Raw genomic sequence first — 25,970 nt, forward strand, 5'->3', positions numbered from 1 at the left:
AAAACTAAAACCCGCCGACGCCTTAACCTGATTTAGCGGCCATATTTCTCCCGGACCATTCCCGGGTCCCGGTACACCATATAAAACCCAATTACGTCGGTCACTTCCTTTATTGCCCGAGTATTTCCGACGCCTCTATCGCTTGGCCCCGACACTTTATTAAATGTTCCGAGTCCGATAAGGCAATCCGACTTATTTCGGGCCGTGGAGGGAGGGCAGGAGGCGCAGGAGAAGGAGGCAGGGCGGTGAGGTGATATCGTAATTTTTACGACTGCTTCAGGATTCTGTGTGTGGGGTCGACGGCTAACTCATTTCGGGAAAAACGACGGGAAAGGCCAATAAGTCACCGGGACAGGTAACCTGCGAGATAACATCCTAGCAGAGACAGGATTTTTTTTTTCTGGATTAATTGCATTTGTACATTCTTATGATTTCTAGGGTGAATCACTACATAGTATAAAACAAAGTCGCCTTTTCTGTCCCTATATCCCTATGTGCGCTTAAATCTTTAAAACTACGCAACGGATTTTGATGCGGTTTTTTTCAATAGATAGAGTGATTCAAGAGGAAGGTTCATATGTATAATACATGCATAATATACTAAGGCAACATTGCTAATATTAGAGGTTTCTAACGTAATGTCGTAAATTAACCTATTTTTTTAGGCTTATTTAGCAATTAGCAAAAACGCTGCCTAACCCTACGAGTTAGATCAAATTAATGTACTACAGTATTGTACACCATAAAAAGGTCTACAAAAAAGTCCGCGATGGTATATGTTTATCTTTTAGGGATAACCCACATTAACCATTTTTATTGTTTACTTTTTACGTGAGAAAATGGCTTATTTACGAAGCTATTTTAAGCAATACGGCATTAATCCTTATCGAATTAAGTACCTTAAATACAGTGTGCAATTAATATAGATCAATATGGTTCCTTACAGCATGTAAATTAAACAAATATTTTCGGAGATATTACAAATTTAAAATTTGCGTTTAAAAATGTGTAATGTAACAAAAATTGTATGAATTTAGATATTCCAAAGATAGCAGGAAATCTTCATAGTAAGTATAGGGGACGAGGAATTGTTTTACTCCAAATTTAATGCGTGCAGGCCAAGGGCAGTAATGAATGAACCAAAAATACTGGATCGATTTTAATCATGTTTTCATTGAGTGACATAGGCATATATATTTTATGCCCGTGCAAAGTCGGAGCGGGCCGCTATGTTTTTATATACAACGTTCATATTTTTTCTGTAGTGTATTTAATTTAGTATCAGCATTGCACCCGTGCGAAGCCGGGGCGGGTCGCTAGTATTTAATAATACATTTTTGAAGTATTTTTATGAAATTGTGAATTAAAGAATTTTAAAGGATTCTAATAATCCATATGAGAAAATATTCCTGGAAGAGTTTATATATTTATTTATTGCGTATGAATGTAGGAATTATAGATAAAATGTTATAATTCAGTAACACTAATTTTATAGATTGTTAATAAACAAAAGTTAGTTTATGTTAAATAATATGAAAACATTCGGCAAATGATGTAGTTTCGGTAAGTGTATATAAGCGAAAAGGAGTCTCGAGTAAGGTACTTCTACAAATGAACATGTTGTAGTGCCCTGAAAATAATATCAAAGGTATAGGTGTAAACACATTCACGTTGTTTGTTTTTTTAATAGCTATAACAGTAAACATGAGAGTGAAGTTGATGAAGATTACTGTATGCTTGAATGTGTTGACATCCCAGCAAGATACATTGAAGCGTCTAGAAAATGTTTGTTGATTTTTTGAAATAGGACAGTCTCTGTTCAACTTTTACTTTATTCCTTTGTTCAAACTAATTCATCTGAATTCGGGTAGTTCCTCCCTTTTTCCCTTTGGCATATCTTTTGTTGTAATTTGTTTCTCAGTACTTGCCCTTACCATTTTGTTAGAATTCATTCTTAATCTGTATTAATTTTCGAGGTGTTTGTCTTGGTCCTAGTATAGTTCCTTATATTTGTCTCCTTACTGTTTGTAGTTTATTTTTATTTTGTTTCATTATTAAGATATAGTCTCTGCAAAGTTTTTTTGTACATACGTTATCAAGATGTTTAATATATTTCCTGCCAAAATTTGTAAATTCGTTTTCGAATCAGACAATATTTTCCTTCTCACTTTATTCTAGCTAAAAAGAAACACAATGCTGTCTGATTAGTTGGAACACGTAAACAAGTGAACCTGTAAAAGTCGCCCGGTTGTCAGATGTATGCAAAATTCATGAAAGAAATGATGATAAGAGGTTATAACTCTAATCTATAAATTATTGTGGCTGTATAATTAATTGTAGTTTTTCAATGTACTATGATGTTAAAATAAATTGAATTTGATAACATTTTTGTTCAATTATTTTATTTAGATTAGAATTTTGTTGTATGTCAAAAACCAACTGAACTAAAACTCAGAGTTGATGCGGCAACATCGCCACGTTTTGATGTCACAAATTTAAATAATGTTTGTACAAAATAATTTTAAATAGACTATAGCTACTTCACCATATATCATTATCGTTATTTATTATTTATCCTTGTTGTGATTGACTATATTGTGGTGCTATGATTCTTTGTTTCTTCTCGTTTTGTTCTCTTGCTATCTTATATGATTTCAAACATATCTCCTTGTGTACTGGCCCAGAGCAAAATTTTAAGTGACTGAGGCTTATTATGTATCCGAACTACAAACGGATGCTTTAAATGTTCAGTAATCAGATAATTATCAGTATATAGAGTCACCCCAATAATAACAACGATAGAGTTGTTTATCAAAATGATAATATAAACGACAGCAAAGAAAAGGAATTACTATATCAATATAGAGGAAGAAATGACGGTAATAAATCAAAGTGGATTCGATTTGTTCACTGTCGATGGACGTCGGTCGCGGCGTGGGCGACAGGGAGGGTTGGAGGGGGGATAGTAGGTTTAAGCGAGTCGCTGGAATCTGATATTTACGCCGGACGTTGTCTAATGGATCGAGATGTCAGCAAACACCAGTCACAGCTAGACCCTTTGCCGTATTTGCCGTGAAATTGACCTTTAGCTCCATATTTGACGTGAGCTAGTAATGGCGTTTTGTTCCTTCAGGTTGGAGATCTTTATTACGACAGGAAATGGATATGATTCCATTGGGGAGGGGGGATGAATAAGGATTCCTTTTGTGTATTAAGAATTTTTTCAATCTTATCATTATTGACGTTGAATTATATTAGTTGAAGTAAATGATTCTAGTTCCTGATATATTTAAATATCTCAACTGTATTGTATTGAATATACAACGTGGGGCAAAAGTCTTGCTACCATTTTGATTGAATATAACATTGCTCAAAGAAAAGATAAGTACGTTTGGTTTTCATAAAAAGTTTGTTTGGTCTTTACATTTTTTTCTGTTATTATTGAAACATTATATCGGATAAAAGGTGACCGCGATTCGTTATGCAACTTTCGGCTCTTTTTAAGGCATTTTTCATGACGTTCTGCAACACCTGAGGCTGAAGATCTTAAATTTCATGACGAATATTGTCGTTAAGATGTTGAATCATTTGGGTCTGATTCACATGTTTTATGAGTTAATTGAGGATTCTTTGTTCCCCAATACTGATTGTTCTGTTTATTGACGTCGCCACTGAGAAGAAAACGGGCTTTATCGCTGATTATCAATTTCGACGAAAAATCTTCAATTTCACCAAACAGCCTGACAATTGCATTACTGTACTCGACTCGTTGATGAGAATCTCTCGGTAGCAATTTTTTGGACTAACTGAATTTTATACGGAAAGAATTTCAAATCAGTTTTCAAAAATGTGCAACTGGAACCACGTCTCCGAATTGATGTTTCTGGAGACTCTGCAACACTATCGCGCAGCAGAGTCACATTTTCAGTGCTATGAGACGTCCGTTGTCTTCTAGAACGAGGCCTGTTCGTACTGTCGAAAATTCGCATGCAAACGATAAATTGTGGTGTTGTGAGGCAATGGACGATCTGGATATTTTTGATGCAATTTCCCCTGAATGTCAACAATGGAACGCTTATTTGCAATAAATATTGTCACTATTTCTGCTCGTTCTTTTGACGTATATTTATCCATAATAAAATATTTGGACGTCTACACAATACAATGTTACACCTATTACCTGATTATCTAGATTGTTTTCCCATATTATCTGACGGTTTACGGCTGAATGTTTAGTGTTGTATGACAGGTTCACAAGTTCACAAATAATTAGTACTAGTGATCGTCTTGAAATCGAAATTCGACTACAATTTATTATGTTAATCATCTTTTTTTACAATAATGAATAAAAATAATTAAATTATGTCCACAAACTTATATTTATATGTTTTTTGCACTTCTTATCTTATAGTAAATAAAATGTAATTATTCCAGAAACAGGGAAACAGTAAATGAAAGAATTGCCGCTAGTAAAAAATAAAAATACTAAAAAATATTCTCCCTTTCATTTTTTTTGTGAGCTCACGATTTATAATTAGTACTTGATATATAACACATTGCCAGAAAGATATGTAAAAGTAGTAGGAAAGGATGGAAAACATATTAATAAATAATATTCTCAATAAATGTCTCTTCATAGTGAGGAAATGCTTTAATCTTGATACTTTCAACAAACTTCTTTTATATTTGATGCAAAATTAAACCACTTTTATTTATCATCGCTGATTTGCTATATATATTCGACAGCAAGCGTTACGCATATATGAAACGATCAGACTAAATCTCCAAAGGGATATTAAAAGGCCATCGGGTTGATCTCCCCGGAAACTGTGGAAACGATAAAGAAATTCGAGCCCGAAAAAAGCCCCATAATGTTCCTAATGTCTCAATGGACCAATTGTCATTTTTCCGAAACAGCATAGCGGCAGAAGAACACCCTACACTCTCGGCTATATCGCTTCCCGCCCTCCCGTCCACCCCGCGATTTCTTAACGTTCTTTTTTCTCGCTTTTAATCTGGTATTATGAATCTTTTACTTATTCCCGCAGGATTACCTGACTATACTTCGGGATATATTACTTTTTTCGTCTGCTTTCCTCTCGCTACGAACTGACTTTTTAATAACTTTTCTCTTTGCTTGTAATCGAATCAGAATTTTGTTATTGTTCATACGAATAAAACAGTGGCGTGGATATTTATATAAAATATATGTAAAATAGCGGACCCGACAGACGGTGATGTACCATCATGTTTATCAATGATCTTAATTTTTACACTGTACACTGTATTTTTACACGTACACTGCGTTCTGTATGAACAGTCTCTCCAAGACCATGTGTGAAGCCAGCAAACCAACGTTTTGTTGTTGTTTCTGATGGAGCGGAGTCCTTATGACACTTTCCAAGACATTCGCTTGAACAGTACTTTTCCACCAAGAAACAGTGCAAAATTAAAACACGAAATTGTTTTACACTAGGGTACTAACACTAACTGGAAAAGCGGTGAACGCAATAAAACTAGCGCTATCTATGTGTTAGACCCGGGACTTTTAAGTCCATGTGCTAGGTTATCTGCATAATATATATATCTTAATCAATACTAACATAATATAACATAATTTTTGAGAAACTTATAAGGAAGAACTTGGAACAAAGATTATATGTTCAAATGATAAATATATATATATATATATATATATATATATATATATATATATATATATATATATATATATATATATATATATATATATATGACTACGCCTCTGGTGAAGCTGATTTTTTTCGTAATCTTAAACGATGTACTTCCCTGTCAGATTAGGGGTCGAGGGAGCTTTCCGACCGGGAGAGGGTGGACTGTAGGCCACTAGGTCACGGATTTATCTTATGAAATAATCGATATTGCTACGGACTTGGACGTTTTAATTTTAAATAAAGATAAACAGTCATTATTAGTCAGCGTTTAAATATTGTTTTGGTCCATATATATTTTTTCTAGGTACTGTCTGAATATAAAATACGTTTCTTTGTTATGCTTAGCGTTCGCTTCAGTGTTTTAATTTAAATCTTAATAACCAACGATGAGGTGGATAATTTTAATTAATCTAGTCGGAGTTATATTTAGATTTGGTATATATCTGGTCTTGTGTGTTGAAATGTACTTGTCTTCACTGTTGTTATTGAAATGTTTACAAGAAGAGTTCTTAGTTTTTGCTGTTTCTGGATATTTTCTTTACTTGCAGTACATGACAGATGTTTTACTATCTGTTGACTTATGATGAGCCTTTGGCATGTCTTTTCTTAAATAAATTGTTCCGTGTGTTAAAATTACTGTTTATTTTATACTAACATATAATTTAAAGTAATATACTACTGGGATAAAAAAACTGTAAGATGTGTATGAGATGCGTTATTGGCATTGACCGATATTCTATATGCAAGAATGTTTTTTGGTATATTAATTGAGTAAATCCGATACCAAGCTGGAAAGGTCTTTCAGCAAACTTCAGTTAGTGATCTCTTGTAGAAAATATCTTGTTCTAAATCTTGTAAAATTTGTATGTCTCCACTAAACAGATTGGATGGTAGTACAGGTTTTAGTTTATGAACTTCACTGTCATCACTCATACTTTAGCTGATTGGCAATTACATTGCGGTGTAGAATAGAACCGTTGAATGATGGCTGTTAGATTTGCTAGAAATACCACATAGTGGGATTTTGTACGACCAAATGGGCAGTAATTAGTTGTTCAGCAATCTGTTGTTATCTAAGGATAGATTTCCTCTGACTATGAAATATAATGATTTTAATAAAATATACGTTATGATTTCACGAGTTATACATTTATTTCTTGTACAACAGCTGCATCTTAATCTGATTGATAATATTAATGTTTACGAATTGATGAAATATCTTCGTTATATTTTTAATTTTTCGGTTTGTTTCGTTGATATAAACATCCTTATGTACGCCAGCATGTGTAGTATTTTTCGATGACTGATTGCAACACTTTAAGGACATTCGGCATGCAACACAAACCAATACCGGCCGTATGCGGTTTCTTGCGTGGCGGCCACCATACACCGGCCTCAAACTAAACGTTCGTTATTCCGCTGCTCGTTTTTTCCCGTTCCCTTTTCTGGCAAAACGAAGAAAAAGCCACAATAATGACCCCTCCTTATTTCAAATGCGATTGGTGTAGGGCAGTCAATCATGGCCAAGACCTATCATTAACCCGTCCGGCAATTTAGTCGTGAGCCGGCCGTATCGTGCTCCACTCGGTCGCCACGCTCATTTTCTCCGTGGAAAATAAATACCTGAAGTTTGAAATTTCATAAGGCGGCCGGACGGAGCCGGGCGGGGCGGCGAGAGGGGGTCCGAGCGGCTCGGTGACCACTGTGTATCCAGGGCACGGTGTGTACCCGGCAAATTGCTGCCATTTTGTCCGTTTTTCGGCCGTCCGCTCGCATGTCTGGCCAAATTACGACGTTCTCCCCGGGTCGTGAGTCAGTTGTCGTGGATCGGACATATTGAAATTGTCTAGAACTCTTCCACACAACCGTCCTTATCTGATTCAGTACGACGACCACTTGCTATAAGAGCGTTGCATGCTTATCTGGTAATTAATATCACGTAGATCCGAACGCTATAACGTTATGTTTACATATAGTCTATACAAAACAGCAGTGAACTCACGTCATCTGAATTGATGGTGCAATTTTGCCGCATCATCTCTGAGTTTTAGTACCTTTTGACTCTGACATTTAACCAAATTCTAATTTAAATAAAATAATGAAACAAAAATGTTATCTAATATAGTTTATTTTAACATTATAGTACATGTAATGCGTATATTATCGAAGGTCTTAAAACTACAATTAATTGTACAGCGACAACAGTATAAGTATGATTCTTTTCGCGTTTTTTTTTTATGTAGTGGTGTCCCCCGAAGGCCTAATCCACCTAAGTAACAATTGTATATCTGAGTAATGTATTTTACTTTCAATAGAGAGCATATTTACCTTTAACACTAGTTCTTGTTTCCTTCGATGCAATGTTTCCTTCGATGCAATGTTTCCTTGTAAAGGCATTATGACATTACTGTAATTTCAAATTTGTTCTGTTACTACCTGTATACATCTTTCTTGATAAAACTAGATTCAATCACTGCATTCTGCAGCAGAAATAAAACCATATCTGTTTCCAGCATAACATCTGCAATGAATTATTAATAAATTTTATGACTAACAGAACCTGATCAATAGTAATTAAAACGTTTACCCTTTTTGAATCAACTTTTGTTTTCATAACACTAAATTTATTATCATCTTGCCATGAGTGACCCAATGTACTATTTTGAAATGTCCATGTCTCATCTAAATATACAAAATGATATAATAATTTTTCCTTGATTTTATCATACGCTTTCAAAAATTATATTCTTTTAAAATCAATGTCTGGAAGTTCCATTAGACCCCTTCGTGAGTTATCTTTACACCAGTTAAATCCTATATTACTCAATAGTGTGTGAAGGGATGTTCTACATCCCTCAAATAGTTGCATATTTTTAGCTTTTTGTTGATACTTTCGAGACTAGCAATTTTCACTGAAATAATTGTATTAAATTATGTTTAGATTGAAAAAAGCACTTACTGTTTTTGTACCTTATGTATATTTGATCTCTGAAACAGCTAACATCAAGCTGATCTTGATTCCTCACTCGTTTCGCATAAAGATGATTTCTTTTAGGTGAATTTAAGGTTATATATTTTTATTTTTTGTGATATGTTAGTGACCGTACCCGTACTAATATTCAGTGCAGCTGTAACACACTAAAAATATTTTCTTTTCAACCAATTTACAACTTTCGACAGGCACATATTGATGATGTGAGTTCACTGCTGTTTTGAATAGATTATAAGTTCCCTTCGATCCTTCGAATTAGCGAACATCTTAAGGGGTTATTTGCTGTGGTTTATTTATTTTTATTGTTTTAAAATATTATCAAAGCTTTAAACTTTTCAGTGTATATCTCTTACCAGAGGGATACTGCCCCTGAAGTACACATGTTATTTTCACGAGAAAAAAATTATATTATTCAAATTTCTTACTTTGTATGACTTAAGTAAAAGTACCCTTTTCAATGGTTGTCTCTCTCAAGGGACATATGTACCTACTAGAAGGATATTTTTTTACTGCAAGTGGAATTAGGAGGGTTAAGAATGTGTCTCTAAGAGGATTTGTCAAAATCCAAATTATCTTCGGAGATACAGATGTTTTAGTGACGCGGCATATAAAACTGTTTTTCTCGAAAACGAATGATATGATAACTTTAGTTTCATTGGACCAATTTACTTGTTACTTGGTGTGAGCTCTCCCTATGCACTGTGCTATTTCAATTGATAGTAACAATTGATATTTACATACTTTCCTTCAGTTCTTTGAACCACCAAACATCTTAAGGGGGTATTCTAGTCTAGAAATGGAGAAACATTGATTATTAATTTCACATTTTCAAGGCTTAATCGTTTAGGAATACGTTATTCAAATTTTAAATTATTTTCGAAAATATAGAGGTTTTAGTGACTCGGCATTTAAAACGTGTTTTCTTCTAAAAGGATTGAGATTATAGCTCAAGTTCTATTGAACCGATATTCCTGAAACTTCGCATGGGCTTTCCTTATTCATTTTTCTATCGTATCCAAAACTATACGTGCTATTATTGAAAAATTCAAGAATGTTAAAACATGGTAAATATAGGTGTTTTTGGTTCAAACTTGGTGAAAATGTTTATTAAACTTCCTCTAATTTGATAGAAAAATGTAATGAGAATGCTTACAATAAATTTTAAATAAATCGGTTCAGTAGAACTTGAGATATCAAGTCTTAAAGGTCTAACCTAGTTAGAATATATGAAAATCGATTTTATCAAATTTATTTAGTAGATTTATGTCTGGGCAAACTCCCTTCCGAGTGTCAAACTTTAAAGATTAGTTAATCAGAAGAGTGCGAGAATCCCGAATAATTATGTTATATTTGTTTGTGATTATGTAGTTTTAATAGCGGGGACTAAAATTGTTATTTCCCGCTCTTAACAACGGTAATTCTCTACCATTTTGCAGTTCCAGGCCCGGCCGACCTCCCAAGAGAGCACCCGTGGGTTTGAGTCTTGCAGCTTCCCACCTGCAGCAGCAGCAGCTGAAGAAACAGCGATTGGACAACGGCGAATATCCTTACGAAAACGGTCATATGGGTGGTAAGTGTTCTTTTCATTCTTCCTTAAATCTTATCCTCTGTAGTTATTAATCTAAAAGTTGATTGAGGAATTATGTTTTATTAATACAGGAATTATGTTTTATTAATACAGTGTTACTAGTGGTTGCCGACTAACTGTCAAAACTATGACCAACATCAAGGCTTAGTTATTCTTTATAGTAATGGCCATGAATTAATTAATACTGCTGTTTTCTTGCCGAATAAACTTTATTGCACTACAAATTTATACATTTATACACGCAAAAACATATGGATTTAATTCTAGTACCGCCATCCATGTGTCAGTACCATAGTAAAACAAATTTTTTTGGCAAAATCAGTTTTTTTTTATTCAACATAGCTCCCTTCGAGGGTGATACACTGGTTACTTTTCGATACCATTTTTGTAGTACAATTTGTCCTTTGCTTCAAAATAGGCCTCAGTTTCACGTCTTCATTCGTCGAAAATTTCTTCCCAGCGAGCATATTTTTAAGATCTGAGAACAGGAAATAGTCGCTGGCGGCCAGATCTGGAGAATTCGGTGAATGAGGAAGCAATTCGATTGCCAATTCATGGATTTTTGTCATCGTTTTCACTGACTTGTGACAGGGTGCTTTGTCTTATTACAGTATGGTAACACTTTACTTTCTCATTATTTTTCTCAACCTCATATACCTTCTGTAGTCGTCCAAGTACCTGATTTGATAGTTCACAACAGTATATGTCAATAAATCTTAAAGATTTTGCGTTTCTTTATGATTTTTATTCAATTTTGTTTCTTAATTTTTCTATGTATGCGATGTATTCGTAATATGTGTTTGTGAAAGAAAGCTATCTTTATAATTTATGCTAGATATCTAGAGGGAAACTTTTGTCTTATATTCAAAGCTTTATTTCCTAAATTGTTGTACTTCATTATCGTTTTCTTGTTTTGGCTTAACTTAAATATTAGAAATGAGTATTTTCTAATAAATCTGGCAAGCTTCTCAATCATTTTAAACTCATTCATTTTCTTGTATTATTCAAGTATCTAGTTTCCTTATACATTATGGCAGGCGATGATTTTTGAATTTTGCTCATGTTGTATATTTATAGCTATTATTGACATTTACTTTTACATATCTCTTTTTTCTAATGTATATACATTTTTTCGATATACATAATTATATTGCTGGATATTGCTATCTTATAGACCTAACATTTTAGCAGTAATAATTATTTCAGATTATTAAATTTTTCAATCATTCTTATTAGCTCGATTTATATAGTTCTCTTAGAGCTTTTCAACCAACTGATATCTAAATTATTATGGTTATTCTGTATAATCTTTGATTCGAATTGCGAATTAGGGGGATTGTTTGAAATTGATATTATCCAATGATATTCGATATTTTATTTATTCGAAGTCAAATCAAGATATCAATTATGAGATGACTGCAATATCCTATTTCTACAAAAAAAAAACTGTTATTATTATTTGCTAAATACAGACGGGGGTTATTCAAATCAAAAGGGTTATTCTTAATTGTGTTTCTGCGTTGTTTTACCGTCATTAATCGAAGAATGCTGGAATTGAGCTCATTCCGCTCTTAGCGGTGCAGCTGTAGCTGTTTCCCAATTGAATTATAACCAACCCTTGATCCAGGTCGGAGTAATGGACCGCAAAACCGCGGCTTTCAACCACTAATCTAGCACTATCCTGCTTGGACCCTAGCGAATCGCCGATCTGCGTCCGTTTCTCGTAAATTTAGACGTGAAAATCACCAGGTCCGTAATGGGCTACATTTATATTTACTCAGATATTTAGAAAATTCGGTTATTTTCTTAAATTCAAAAGTGATTTGAAATATTACCCATCCTGTATTGTGGTCGTCAAGATTCCTTAATGTATTTTTTCCAGGAATTTGTATTCCTGTTGACTTATGTACTAGGTTTTACCCAAAAAATATTTTGAAATGGGTTTTTAATCAATAGAATTAGTTAGAATACGAATAGTTATTTGGAGGTTTTTTGATATTTTCCCTCATAAAGAACACATAACGGAAGTTATCTTTTTAAATATATTTGGTGTTGCAAGAAGCCGATCTTCAGTAAATACCTTAGTATTACAGATATATGTACAAAATGTTTTAGCTAATATTCAGAGAGCTACATTTTTGTTTATATATCAGACATGACTTGTTATTTAAGACGAAACTAATGATAGGTCTCAATATTTACAAATCGTAAAATTATCAGGACTATACTTCTATTCAACTTATTAATAACATCTAAGGAAATTTTATATATTTCTTATATTTCTATTCTTCTATATTTACTTCTTTATATTTCTATATTAAGTTAGTTTAATAATACTATAAATTATTTGACTGGTATGGAATGTTCTAATAACTGTTAGGTATAAATAACATGTTAAAAAAATTAAATTGTTTGTTTTTAAAAGTAATTTCCGACTATTGTAGTCTAAATTATTACTTACTAGCGACCCGCCCAGGCTTCGCACGGGTGCAATGCTGATACTAAATTAAATACACTACAGAAAAAATATGAACGTTTTATATAAAAACATAGCGGCCGCTCCGACTTTGCACGGGCATAAAATATATATGCTTATGTCACTCAATGAAAACATGATTAAAATCGATCCAGTATTTTTGGTTCATTCATTACTGCCCTTGGCCTGCACGCATTAAATTTGGAGTAAAACAATTCCTCTTCGCCTATACTTACTAAGAAGATTTCCTGCTATCTTTGGAATATCTAAATTCGTACAATTTTTATTACATTACACATTTTTAAACGCAAATTTTAAATTTGTAATATCTCCGAAAATATTTGTTTAATTTACATGCTGTAAGGAACCATATTGATCTATATTAATTGCACACTGTATTTAAGGTACTTAATTCGATAAGGATTAATGCCGTATTGCTTAAAATAGCTTCGTAAATAAGCCATTTTCTCACGTAAAAAGTAAACAATAAAAATGGTTAATGTGGGTTATCCCTAAAAGATAAACATATACCATCGCGGACTTTTTTGTAGACCTTTTTATGGTGTACAATACTGTAGTACATTAATTTGATCTAACTCGTAGGGTTAGGCAGCGTTTTTGCTAATTGCTAAATAAGCCTAAAATAGGTTAATTTACGGCATCACGTTAGAAACCTCTAAAATTAGCAATGTTGCCTTAGTATATTATACATGTATTAAACATATAAACCTTCCTCTTGAATCACTCTATCTATTGAAAAAAACCGCATCAAAATCCGTTGCGTAGTTTTAAAGATTTACGCGCACATAGGGATATAGGGACAGAAAAAGCGACTTTGTTTTATACTATGTAGTGATTTCGTATCAGCATCGCATATTTTTAATTTTGCCCTAAATTACTAAAAAAACTAAATATTTATTAATTAAAATCTCTTAGGTTCCATCGACTAGCATTGTCGTGTACACTAGCAACGTGTTTTGCTCTTGCGCTAATATCACTCCACATCAGCTCGATAGGCTTAGACTTCTTGAATCATTTTGCCACTGAGAAGCCGATAAGTCTAGTACTTACCTTTTATTTACCTTTTAATGCTCTGGTTAATGACTATTCTTAAATTTCTATGGAGGTCACTGTGATATGACCACCCTATGGGCATCAACGAAATCCCTCAATACTTTGTTTTGAATTTCTTGGAACAATTCCATATTCGTATAATGTATGCCGATAAGGATTGTCTTACGTGGTAATATATTGTATGTTGATAGTGCAGAATTTCTTCTATTTAGCTGATTTAAGTGAACATAGTTTTAGGATAGAAAGAAGGCAAATTAAGAACGAGAATGAACTGGTACTTAAATTGATTATAGATAAGATCAAGTCAAGCATTGAGAAGAAAACCATTTGACTTAAATTAATAAACAATATCGGATAATTCGTCATCAAGTTGTGGCGTTCCTGTGGTACTTCTGTGGAGCCCGGTCAGATCGCCGCTCATATAAACTGGTGCACACAATTAGCCGGTAATAAACCTGCTCCGGTATTAATTAGCAGTTGTCACTGGCTGAAGAGGTTTTGCCTGAACCTTTATTATTCCACGGTCTGTACGTCTGCCCGGTGGATGCGAAGAAAATCATTCTCCGAAAGCGAAAATCATTCCACGCCCCTTCACCATCACGGAGGTCATTTTTGCACTGGAAAATATAGAGATACACGGTCGATTTACACCGTGTAACTAGCCTCGAGACGAATAGGCGGTCAATGTTTCGTAGAATTCATCATTTACGAATAAATCAGTCAAAATTGAGCCAGTGGAGTCAGTTGATATTGTACAAATATCCACAACAACAAACCATAATCATAAATAATTTGTAAATATGGAAACTTTTAGACAAATATTACTGAGAAGTAATTTGTATTTATCAAGACATATCTGAAGCTGTTTTTGTATCATTAAAATTCATAAAACTTAAAATCTTTATTCAAAACATACTACATAGAATTTCAACACAAATTCTTAAAAAATATATATTATGCACTATAAAAAGATCCTTTTATAAACATTGAGTAGATTCGGGTTTTCGGTTATTAAGGGGTTATAGAATATTGTTAGCCTAAACTATTTGTATTGGTAAAGTCTAAAAAACTTGTTCTAGGTCGAAATCACATTTTGTGATTTTAGTATATATTTATTCAAGTATAGACAAATAATTTTATATATAAACTTAAGACACAAAATATGTTTTTTAGACACACACACGTTTTTTAGAGAAAACTATCAGTGTATTTTGCACTAAAAATACATTCTTTCATATGCTAAGACTACTATTACTGAGAAGTAATTTGTATTTATCAAGACATATCTGAAACTGTTTTTGTATCATTAAAATTCATAAAACTTAAAATCTTTATTCCAAATATACTACATAGAATTTCAATACAAATTTTTCAAAAATACATATTATGCACTATAAAAAGATATATAAATCCTTTTATAAACATTGAGTAGGTTGGGGTTTTCGGTTATTAAGGGGTTATGCAATATTGTTAGCCTAAACTATTTGTGTTGGTAAAGTCTAGAAAACTTGTTCAAAGGTCGAAATCACATTTTGTGATTTTAATATATATTTATTCAAGTATAGACAAATAATTTTGTATATAAACTTAAGACACAAAATATGTTTTAAACACATGTTTTTTAGAGAAAACTATCAGTGTATTTTGCACTAAAAATACATTCTTTCATATGCATCTACATTTTATATGAAGAATTTGTAAATTAATAGTATTTTGAATACCATTTTCAGTATTTATTAAGCTATTGTTGTTATAAATCACTTGCCAGACCTCCATATGTTTTTTGAATAGCATAGCTATAGATATGTTTAACTTTTTGTCAAGAGTACCAATAATTCCCCTACCTTGTAGTTATAGTGCATATATTTCTTTATTTTCATTCTTTACAGAGTCTACGTTATTAAGTACAGTATTACGAATTGGTCGCCATATTTTTTTCGAGTCAATTCACCAAAATCAGTTTCCAGTTATCAATCTCTAAGACTGTTAACTGCCTTTCTTAATTTTGTTCCAAGTCTTTTCTATTCATTCTGTTTATTAATAGAATATTTCTCTAGCATATCATGTATCATACTTAGACACTTCTAAAATATTGTCCTTGAATAGTTAATGTATCATTTAAGGGGATATTTCAGTCTGAAGGCGTGAATTTTATGTATTACTTCAAGTAAAATAAAAAAAGTACTATCCATTTTTTACTGCATATTATTTTCGTTACATTTCTGGTTTTTTAAAAAGTAAAAATACAAATAGCGAAAAAAATATAAGCAAACGATAGAAAAACGTAAGGAAAAGTCTCATTCCAAATTTCAAGTTAATCTGTTCAATAAAACTTGAGATATCGTGTCAAACGTTTCAAGAAAAATGTGTTTTTAGATGACGAGTCACTAAAACAGCTGTATCTCCGAAAGGAAAAAGAAAATTTTTAAAAATTCTGTTAAGGGAATATTCATAAAGAGTCAAGTTTTGAAAATATGAAGACAAAATGATTTTTCATATTTATGGACTATGATATCCGGTAAAGCTTTGGACAAAGTCACGTGTACTCTAGATGCCGCGTCACTTAAACAGTTATATCTCGGAAAGTAATCTAAATTTTCAAAAATTCTCTTATGGGCATATTCTTAGACTGCCAAGTTTTGAAAATATGAAAAGACAAAAGTATTTTTCATATTCCTAAATTAGAATACCCCGTAAAGTTTTGGAAGTTACGTGTACTTTAAAAATTAATGTTTAATATGTTTTTAATATGTTTAAATTTTGAAAAAACCCTTTCAAGAGAATGCTTTTAAAAGGATAAGCTTTAAAAATGTGAATAATACATGATTTTTAAAACATTTATAGACTAGAATATCGTCTTAAGCTAACTAAATAAATAAAACACAACAGCGTGGTGGTTATAATCCCTTAAATACCACATAATTCAATAAAAATACTAAACACCTTCGGGTTTAGAATCATCGACATTCTGAAAACATCAGTTTCAACACTACATCATGAAATACGGCAATCGGTTGCCATTATTTTCCTCACTGTCACTTTTACCACGACTCAACTAACCCAACAACATTAATAGGCATATTTACATTGAGGTTACAAAGGAAAAAAACGTAATTTCCATACCATACATCATCCGTCCACCCTCGAGACCAACGAGCGCTATTAAATCATTTCCTTGTCGTTTACAATAATTATATATTTATTTCTTGCTATTAATTCAGATTAACTGGCATGTAGTGGCCGCACGTTAAACCATGCCAATCGCACATAGTGCATTAGGAAAATGAAAATGAAGCAGAAGGAAAAAAAGCAACCGTCACACGCATTGTGGCGCTTTTCTTCTATCGGCGATCAACGTTTAGGTTTGTTGATACCGGTCGCCTGGTGACAGTGATGGGGTTATGCGAGGTTATGTTTAATGTCTTATTTATATAATCCTCGCTTGTTGTAAATCCGATTACGTCTTTAAGCCTTAAACAGTTGATTTGTTTCTTTTATTTTTTTGCCTTTCTGGATCCGGGGGAATTATTTTAATCTTTCTTAAGCTTTTATTCATCGATATATAGTTGGTTCAACTGTAATGATTGGACCTCTTATATATTCTGTCAATATATGGGACTTTTAAATGCTTCGTTATGAAAAATATACGATACACGGTCAATTTTTAATTAAATACTTTAAAATGAATACCACAGATTTGGATGTCTCACAGTTCTACGTTTGAACATCAGAGAATGGTTGATCTTGAATAAATATCATATAGTTACATGTAATTTAGACTAACAATTAACTTTTAAGCTAACATTACGCATTATTGTTGTTTATATCTTATTTATCAAGGCATACTTGAAAGAAGATTAGTTCTGAGTGTCTTATATATGAGAGTAAAAGCCTGATAGTGAAAAAAAAAATTGTATTTATTGATTGATGCTGATAATTCATGAGTTATTACATTGAATTCCATATTGAAAAAACGAAACTTTGGAGGCTATTCTTGAATTGTTCTTTTAAAATGTTGTATAAGTCTGTTCAGTAAGCACATTAATGTAAACTGTATAACAAAAAGTAAAGTTCCACGATAGAGCTTTGACACTGAATTTGGTTGGAGATATCGTGAAATAAATAGTTCATTTATACCAGTTAAAGAAAGAAAAAGAAAGTCGGCTTTGTGGTATAGTGGCTAAGGCGAAAGGACAGTCCTCCTCCCTTAGTCGCGGGTTCGAATCCTACTAGGGCATGGATGTATTTTATGTCTGTCGTGTCTCTATATAACCATCCCAGTCACGGCAGTAACCAGGCTGGGTAAGACTTCTGGGTAAGGATGTCTTCTGGAATGGTACTTAAAGAAGTTGGTCACTGGTCAGTCGGTAGGGTTCATGTAGCCTTAAGAACCTAAAAAGCAGTAAATGTTATTTCTAGATGTTTTTGTATTGGCAAATGCTTCAAATATACGTAATGTATTACAAGAATTAGATTATACAAACTGGTGCTTTGTTTTACTTCGTTTCTAAAATATTAATAGTTACTGGTGTAACTACATGAGCAAGGAGTACAAATATGTGAACGAAGAAAGGAACAAATATGTGATGTAGGTATTGTAAATCTGCTAGTATTACATGGTTATGTTGGAGACAGATATTCGGTCTTAAAATGGGGAAATTTAATATTTAGAAGGTTCTCAAGCTTTTCGATGCTTTTGCTCATTATTTGGTTTCAATAAACCCTTTCATCACAACATTCTTCATTTATAATTTCGTTCAATGTCTTGCCACATGACCATGTATGAAATCAGACATTCGACTTGTAAAACACTCCATTAAACTCAAATTTTAAATAAAGAAATATGTGATGTAGTTATAATCTTAAACTGGAAAAAGTTCAGGAAGTTTGGTTCAGTTAAGTGGGTGTTTCGAGTAATCTTTAAAAATTAAATCACGCCGACCTGTATAGTACAAATAACACCTAAAATGTAAATTTAAACGTGAATTCTTTACGGTTATCAAACCTACGATCGTTTAAAACCACAACGGAAAGCAGACCGAGACCGAGGTCCAGTCGTCAGATAAACTCTGATCCGATTATCATCGGGGGCCCCCTCTTAAAAACCCATCCAGCTCCCTTTTATTTATCATCGGAGAGGAATTATTTATCGGGTTGGGTTGCGTGCCGCTCTTATTTTAACGATAGGAACCTCTTGCTGTCCCCCCCGTCCCCCCATTCGGGGTCCGCGCGTCGCGTCTTCCTCGTCGTCGTCGCCCTCTCTGTCTCTCTCGCCCGTTTTACAGCTCCGACCCGAATTTATTGCCGTTGAATCGTAAAGTGCTAACGCCCATGTAAAATCTGCTCGGTTAATAATTAATTTTTCTGTAGATTATGAACTTAACGGTGGGGTCGGGTAGTTTTCCGAGCCGAAGAGGGAGAAAGTAGTGGTGTAGAGGAGCGGGATTTTATTCGTTCATGTTGGCTGTAAGTTTTGATCGACGGTGAAATATGTTTTAGTCACCATTTGATTCCGTTTTGCAGATTTGTTTCTAGAGGTTGTATACAAAATGATGTGAACATCTCACTTGTACACAATATTTATTCGTTGATACGCGTTCGGACACCATTTGGTTTTTAAAACAGCTGTATTTCCTCTCAGGATAGATTCTGTGTGTCCGAATAGATCTGATTAGTTTCCAACCGAAGGTTGTCCCAGTTTCCGTCTCGGTCCCGAAACATCCGTCAATTGATTCAATGATATTGCACTCTCTTTTCAAAAACTCCCCATAATGATTTATTATTATTTTATAATAAATTTTTTAAATTTCCTTTATACCAACGAGGATTTATCTGGACTGAACCTGCAGTTTAACGTAGGCTCCGAACCACGGCCCTCGGCATTAAGCCTACCGACTGGCGAGAAACCAACTTAGAAATCATCCTAGAGGACATCCGGTCTTACCCAGCCTGGTTACTGGCGTGACTGAGATCATTTTCCTTGGTGGATTTTACACTCTTGACAATCACAAGGATTGTCGGACGCCAGCAGGATTCGAACTCGCGACTATCGCAATAGTAGGTGGACCGTCCTGTCGCCTTTACCATTACGCCAGCCAAACCGTATGATTGTATTTTTGCCATAGACAAGTTTGGAAGTTACTGTTAAAAGTAAAAACAAGAAAAGATCTGTAGACAGATATTTTCCTTGATAACCATTTGATGCATGAGTAATATAAGCCTGAAAATATGTGTGTGAAAAAAATAGTTAGCGTTTTTTAACAGTAAGATTTTTTGAATGATGTGATCTCAGCTGTCAACTTCAGTATTACTCTTCTGATTAACAATGGTTTTTCCCTAATATATTCTGGCATTTAAAGATATTACGGATGTTAAAAAGAAGTTAAAGATGTAATTCATAGTTGAATTTGGAAAACTTTAAATGAAGAATTGGGCTTTAGGGGGTTCAGTCTCGTTAGACCATAACATGAGATCAAGTGTTAAATGGCCACAGGCGTTAAAGGTTCTTAAAAATATCGTATTAAGTATCTATCAGAATCTGAAGATTTTAATATATGCTACTATATGGAATATTGTTTCTATTTATTTCATTGTTTTGTCAACTTGTCAACTGATTAAAAATACCAATATAATTCTGCATCCATAATTAAACGCATTCAAAGGAGTAATTTTCAGAACTTTTATTATTTTGTCAGCTAACAGTCCTCGGCCTACTATAGTAAAACATATTTTTTTGGCAAAATTTTTATTCAACATAATTCCCTTCAAGGTTATGATTATTATAGCGACCCTCCCAGTTTTCGTTACCATTTTTGCAGTACGATTTGTCCTTTGCTTCAAAATAGGCCTCAGTTTTGGCCATCACCTCTTCATTCGACGATAATTTCTTCCCAGCGAGCATTCTTTTGAGATCTGAGAACAGGAAATAATCGTTGGGGGCCAGATCTGGAGAATACGATGGATGAGGAAGCAATTGAAAGCTCAATTCATGGATTTTGCCATTGTTTTCACTGACTTGTGACACGCTGCATTATTTTAGTGAAGCAGCACTTTCTCTTTTTTAAACTCGTCGTTGGTTTTAGTCAAAAGTGAGCTCGCGTGGCACCCACTTTGCATATAGCTTTCTCATACCCAAATATTCGTGAATGGTATGATGTACACATTCAGTTGATGTCTTACTATTTCATTCAATTTCAATTTACAATTATTCAAAATCATTTTGTGTATTTTTTAAATGTTTTCATTGTTAACAACCTCTTTTGGGCTTCCACTACGTTCACCGTATTCGGTGCTCATTTCACCACGTCTAAACTTAGCATACCAATCCTTGATGGTTGATTTTTCGGGGGCAGTGTCCGAAAACTCGGCATCAAGCCAAGTTTTTGCTTCAACTGTATTTTTCCCTTCAAAAAGCAATATTTTATCAACACGTGAAATTCCTTTTTATCCATTTTTTTACAATAACAAAAGTTGCTTCACTCAGAATGATATAATTCACAAACTAATGATCCGACAGCTGTCAAATTTATACGCGTATCTCTTAAGGGTTAGGGTTAAATAAAAAACACGTGGATTTAATTCTAGTAGCTCCATCTATGCATCAGGCCGCCAGTCGCTTTTCAATTGACCTGTTATATTAACCAAAGATTCGCCAAGTAGATTTCTGGGAAATTTTAAATTGTTGGCAATTATCCTGAGTAATTATAGCAATATTTTCTGTAGATTTTGTCACTGTGGCTTCACCAACATGACTACAATGCTGTATTAAAGTTCAAACGGATATTCTAGAAATTACCATCCTGACAAAAAAATTGTCATACCTTTCTAAATAATAATTAACGCGTCTTTTATTATGTTTAAAATAGACCATTTATCGAAAGCGTTCCATATTTCGGGATCCAATTCCCGCTAAATTGTTTTATATAGAAAATTCCTTCGGCCTTATTGATTTTCCTTCGACTGTCGGCTTTAACACGTTCTGTCCGCACGGAAAACGGGTCTTTCTATTCCTAGAATAACATCAAATAGAAACTCGATTAATAAATTGACTAGGACTAACGACAACGGGGTTTCAAGGTTCCTCCTCCCTCCTTCCCGACCCCCGTGCTCCCCCGCCCTTACACATACATTTAACCGGGTCGTTTGAACGGACCAACGCTCCCCCCCTCCCGACGCCCGTCAAAATCAATCGGCGGACGTTTCTTTGCACGGTCTGTCACCAACACAATCCAGAAATCATTTCCATTCGTTACGAAAACACACCTGCCGCCCCCCGAGCCCCCTCTAGCCCCCGCCATTAATTAATTCGCTGCTATAAAACACGGGTTTTCCTTTGAAAAACGATTTCTATTCGATTGAGTCGACAGCACACGCCGGGCCTGTGTGTGTGAGTGTTGTTTTTTCCCCGTTCTGGACGTTTTGTTGGAGGTTTTCACGGAAAAACGTTTTGTGGCGAACGATGGTGAAAAAATCTTTTGAATTTGTAAAACGTGTGTATAAACTGACGCCTTTTTCTCCTCTGGTTCTATTTTCCTTTGCGCTTTCATTGTGTCAACGGGTTTGATGATAAAAAAACAATCCCAATTTGGAAGTGGAGGGATTTCTGATGGAAAGACAAAGATTGAATAATTGATGGTATTCAAGAAAATAAATGTATAAATCAAAAAAAATCTTACTTAATATTTAATTATAAAATTCAACATTGAGATCTAGTCGAAGGTATTCATCAAGAAATAATGAAAATAATTAAATTTAGTTGTATTGGTTGATGATGGCTGGAACAAGAAGTCCTCGGGTCTCTAGAAAATCCATCGAGACATTTAAAGAACAATAATCAGTAATCAAAGAGTGAATATGGTTTACTGAAACAATCCATTGGCTTGATCAATAATTCCTATTAAGTTACTTTAGAATTGCATAAGGGCGGACAAAACTGTATTGTAAAATTCAGCAGATCAAAGAAACTGAATTAGAAAACTAAAGGAAATTAGATTCAAAGAAATAATTCATACCGTTAACAGAAACTGTGGATTGAAAAGCAAGTTTTTCTTTAGGATAATTTTCTTCCTTATTCATATTTGGCCAAAAAATAATATGAAGTGGGTGAAAAAATTACTTACTTTGTTCTTGTAAGTAACATTTACTCAATATATCAATTACGTAAAGTAAAGGACAAATTTTTAACGAAGTTTTAGATACTTATTAGCAACATTCTTTCATCTAAACTTTGAAATCAAAGAAATGATCTCTCTTTGTTATATTTTCAGTAAAACAAACTGCAATAAAATAGGAATAACAAAATATTTCACAAATTAGAGATATAACGAAACTATGATTTGACAAGTTATTGATTAGTTAGTATTGAAAAGAAAAATAGAACTAGTGGAAACCTATTATCAAGGAACAAGGCGTAGAAGGAGCGGCAATCCTAGAAATATTAAAGCTGTCTGGCTAATCTGGTTGTATTTTTGAAAAAAAAATACATTAGGCTGAGAGTATATTATATCTTCCCTATTTTCATTAATGATATTCTAATTCCTTATTCAAGTTACTCAAGGCCTCACTTAATATAGTTTATAGAAATGTTTTGGTCAGCATCTCAAAATTGAAGTTGCTCCGCAGTCCGTTATACTATTAATTTTCAGATAAATGAATGTCACTTCTGTTTTCTCATCAAAACCTATAGCAGCTCAACATACTTCCACGCGTTTCTTAAGTCATGATAGGCGTCATCAGGGTCATTCGTCCAAAAATGTTACAGGATGCCTGTTCTCCTTCAAGAGATATGTCCTCCGGCACATTGTAAGCGTTATTTCTTATGTTTTTCACATTAGGATAGTTAGAAAATTTTTTTTCTTCTTAAATGCGTAACATCATATAGGCGACGTTGAGCATATCTTGTATTTGTGTTTAGGCCAGATGCAGGAGCGATTTCGTTCGCTCTTCTTCTAGAATTCGAAGCAACTTGCAAAATTGCTAAGTTCTTTCTATCATTTATGATCCCTGGCAGTCTTTCTTTTCAAATTCGTACAAAGTGAAGCCTGCCAGTGAGCCTTCACACGTTCGCTGCCTATCTGGGATCAAATACCTTAGAAGCCGACTACGCTTTTTCTGATCACAACAATATAATATTCCTAATAATGATTTTTAACGCGTGTCCAGTGTAGATTTTAATATTTAAAAAAATATTTATTTTTTGTGTGGTTACTGTGGTTAAACTTTAGTGACGATGGCCGCATAACGTGCAAGCGCGTGACGAATGAATATAGACAGAATAAGAAAATAAATTGTTGATTAGAAGATATAATTTAATATGCCATAACAACATTATATGTATAATGGGAATGAATCAATTACTAAAATAAGATAGACATTCAGCAGAAAAACAAGAAAAAAGTAACTGAGTAAATGTCACTACAAACAAACAAAATATCTATTCAAATAAATTGAGAGGTCAACAGAAATAAATGAATGGACCATAAGCTAATATACATTTTCACTAACTCACAAATTAAATAGAAACCCTATTCAGATAAATCATAAGAAGTTTTTGCGCAGTTTAAACACTAACTAGGATATCCAGGACATGCACTACATACATAAATAGTGCCTTTTCTTTTTCTTTGTAAATCACAATTTTTTAATTGCTTTCTTATGACCTTTCCAGCTTTCTTCTTATTGAAGAAGAACTTGCTGTAGGTGAATGCGTGATGGCTTAAAGAGTCGTAGCGGTCGCTATATCACTGCGGTGGTGGAGCTGCCGTGGAACGTATCTCTTTGTGGTGCAGGTTCCTGACTGCTTATGAGATAGGGATCCCAATCTGAGCGAAGAGTTTTACTGGATCAGCTGCCATCGAAGTTGTAGCGGGACGTGGTTCGTCTTGGGGCGTTCCGATTTGTTTGAGGGTACCTATAAATGTGGTACCTTACGTGTCTCGTTTCGTGATGTAAGGCTGTTCATGTGTTGATGTCCATCGCGTTAGTCTCGTGGGATAACGTTGATTATGTGATGTTCATGGGTCCCGTTCCTCGTGCTGTCCTACCATGAACGTGTCAAGCACCTGTCGAGTGGCTTATGTTTAGCTGGTTTACCTTAGGCACTTCAATCACGTCGAGGTTACCAATTCTAGGAATGTTCGTCGGGTCGGTCGGTCGGAATGTGTAGTTCTCGATGTGATTGTTTGTCCGAACACTCGCTACTAATTTGCGCTTACTTAAGAAACTTGTTTATTGCGATATTAGATGATACATGTGGTCGCTACACCTTGATTATCTTGAACGACGTGAATGTCTTTAATCTTGGAATCCAAAAACTTACAAATTTGTTTTTATTAAGACTTGTACCAACAAATGTGTGGGGTGCTAAAGTTTTGTCTCGGATTGTAGCATGGAGCTAGCGATCATTTTTAGCACAAAAAATCGTTTTAATCTCAATGCATATCAAAACTAACGTATATGAAAATACTGACTCTTGCCCAGGCTCCGGGATTTGCACCGACGGAAAATATTCGAACCGAACAACCGAAGCCAAAAGGAAAACGAAAACAAAGCCGATCGGCCGTCGACTATGGCGCGAACAAAAAGCGTCCTCCCGGAGCCGCAATCGTTCGGGAAATTAACAAATTCCACCATTGAGGTGCGCGCAACGGTATTTGAATTATTAAACGTTGCGAAACAAACAATCGGTCTAATTAAGGGCGGCCCGGCCCCCCGTACGAGGGCGACATTTTTGGCATATATTCATAAATCCGCGTCCCGTCGCCCGTATTGTCCCGGTCGCCGGTTCTTAATTAGGAAATTGTTTGTTTTGTGACGCGTTACGCGGGAATGCGACGTTTCGGATTTTTCGCCGTCGGAAATATGTCCCTGGCCGGCCTTTGCGGGCCCGTTTTCTTTTCTTCTCCTCGGGTCGTCCGGTTCGGGAATTCGGTCGGTAAATCACGGGAACGGAGTCGGTTTAAGCCGAAGTATAATCGCGTTAATTAATAGGCGGTTTTTTATATGCAAATCTCGGCCGCCGCGCGCGCTTTTATTTATCGGAGGTGTGATACGAATGCGGTCATAATTTATAATAATCTGTTTCCTTTAATGAAACTCTACGGGGATATATCGATCTTCGTCGTATCGCTGTCGTTTATTATAATAATT

The 25,970-nt window shown here is 34.3% G+C and overlaps 1 protein-coding gene across 2 annotated transcripts in view; it reads left to right on the forward strand.

Annotated features, from left to right (window-relative positions):
• Positions 1-25,970, forward strand: part of dac (dachshund family transcription factor) — a 436,877-nt gene that overhangs the window by 101,962 nt on the left and 308,945 nt on the right. Inside the window, exon 2 of one of the 2 annotated variants that reach the window (XM_076417492.1) lies at positions 10,122-10,255. In XM_076417492.1, the coding sequence (XP_076273607.1) occupies positions 10,122-10,255 (134 nt within the window). The remainder of the gene's footprint in view (positions 1-10,121; positions 10,256-25,970) is intronic. The other variant, XM_076417493.1, reaches the window with a different exon arrangement.

Source organism: Rhynchophorus ferrugineus, unplaced genomic scaffold (assembly GCF_030347505.1).
Source record: "Rhynchophorus ferrugineus isolate W39M unplaced genomic scaffold, kcgeb_rfMv2 rfM11, whole genome shotgun sequence".
Taxonomy (NCBI): domain Eukaryota; kingdom Metazoa; phylum Arthropoda; class Insecta; order Coleoptera; family Curculionidae; genus Rhynchophorus; species Rhynchophorus ferrugineus.